The following is a 1,525-nucleotide window of genomic DNA, read 5'->3' as shown; positions in this document are numbered from 1 at the left end:
TCTTTAAAGAATCTTTGCGAGCTCCTGTGCATCCAGAGCACATGTAACCAATCCACTCCAGGCCTTTTCCTGCAGGTTGTCTGATCCAGTGTGTCCTGGTGCTCAAAGAATAAGAAACCTGACAGATGATGGTCAGAGGTTGACCTGGCTGAACAGTCAAAGCGGCTGGTTGTGTCAGCTGTTCACACTTCACATCTGTAGATGACAACATTAAATTAATCAAAGTGTAAAACCAGTAAGAGCATAGCATCAGCATAATGTGAGTATTTCTGAGAGACTCACAGGATCCAGCAGCCAGCAGCAGCAGCAAAGCTACAGAGAACATGTTGGTGGTGAAGGTGATCCAATGAGAGCTTCTCTGTGACTGACAGGATGAGATTATGTCATTTAAAGGATGTCATTTAATTTGCCTAATGACCAACCAGCCAATCATCAGTGCCTATTATATGCTCACAGCACAGTAGGAAAGTAGTAGGTTTTTTCAAACAGAATATCCCTTAGTTCATTTTTCTGAATGGATGTATAAAAGTGGCCCGTTTTGGTTGTTATATTTATATGCATGAGTTGTTTTATTCTTTTTTCCTTTTTATTTTACAATATTCCTGTCTTGCTCCTCTTCCTCTTATTACTAATGTATCATTCATGTTTTTCCTTGTTATAGAAAAAAAAATATTCACAAACAAATGTTAACATATTCATCAAATGTATTTTCTATGGCAGAATGCTTTGAATTTTTTTATGCTAAGCATCAAAATTATGTTACTGACATTGAATAAGACAAGGAAAAATATGAGGCAATATTGGATAGAAAAAAATTAAAGCTTGATGTACAAAACTTGAGGATCATTTCTAGCTTAATTGACATTTTCATTGATTTTAGATGTCTGAGACTGGTTGGGATTTAAACCCATAACCATGTGAGGAAACAGCAATAACACCATCATGCTGTCCTGTATAATGGACACATACATTAGCTTCATTTGACAACAAGCAGCCCCAGACATATAGTAAGAGTTTTAAATTCCAGAAAGTGTCCTGAAGAAGATGTTACTCTTTCTACATTTACTGATAATCCTGACGATGCTTTGGAAAACATATAAATGTTTAATCATCAGTTTAATGTTTGGATATGTTCCCGTATCGACCTCATTTCACGTCAAGTCGGAAATTATAATATTTTTTTAATGAGAAAATAGAAACTGATCTCCCTGACAATAAGTCAAATCTCACAGAGTATGGTTGTGCAAATTATGTGTGAATTTAGTTTGAATTAATATGAATTAACTGTTTAATTCAACAATAGCCAATGTTGATTGTCTCTATTTATTGTCCCACCTGAAGCCAAAATATAATTTACCAAAATCTAACAAAAACCTTCTTCTATATAAAAAGAAAAGTATATCATGAATTCAGCCTCAAATTAAATGAAGTGTTTCAATGACACATCTGATCTACGACTAAAGTTTATAATAAAACATTCTGTTAGACCAGCTGTTGACGGAGCTAAAAAACAGTAAATCACAAA

General features: G+C 34.5%; 1 gene segment (V, D, J or C); it reads right to left on the bottom strand.

Annotated features, from left to right (window-relative positions):
• Window positions 1-356, bottom strand: part of LOC106962871 (Ig heavy chain V region XIG14-like) — a 4,545-nt gene extending 4,189 nt beyond the window's left edge. The window contains 2 exon segments of the V gene segment in view: window positions 145-195; window positions 283-356. Coding sequence covers window positions 145-195; window positions 283-325 — 94 coding nt within the window.
• Between the last annotated feature and the right edge of the window lie 1,169 nt (window positions 357-1,525).

This window comes from Poecilia latipinna, unplaced genomic scaffold (genome assembly GCF_001443285.1).
Source record: "Poecilia latipinna isolate Pla-1442-1.1 unplaced genomic scaffold, P_latipinna-1.0 Scaffold1469, whole genome shotgun sequence".
Classification (NCBI taxonomy): Eukaryota; Metazoa; Chordata; class Actinopteri; order Cyprinodontiformes; family Poeciliidae; genus Poecilia; species Poecilia latipinna.
Note: the sequence above shows the minus strand (reverse complement) of the source record. Positions and strands in the feature narration are given on the sequence as shown.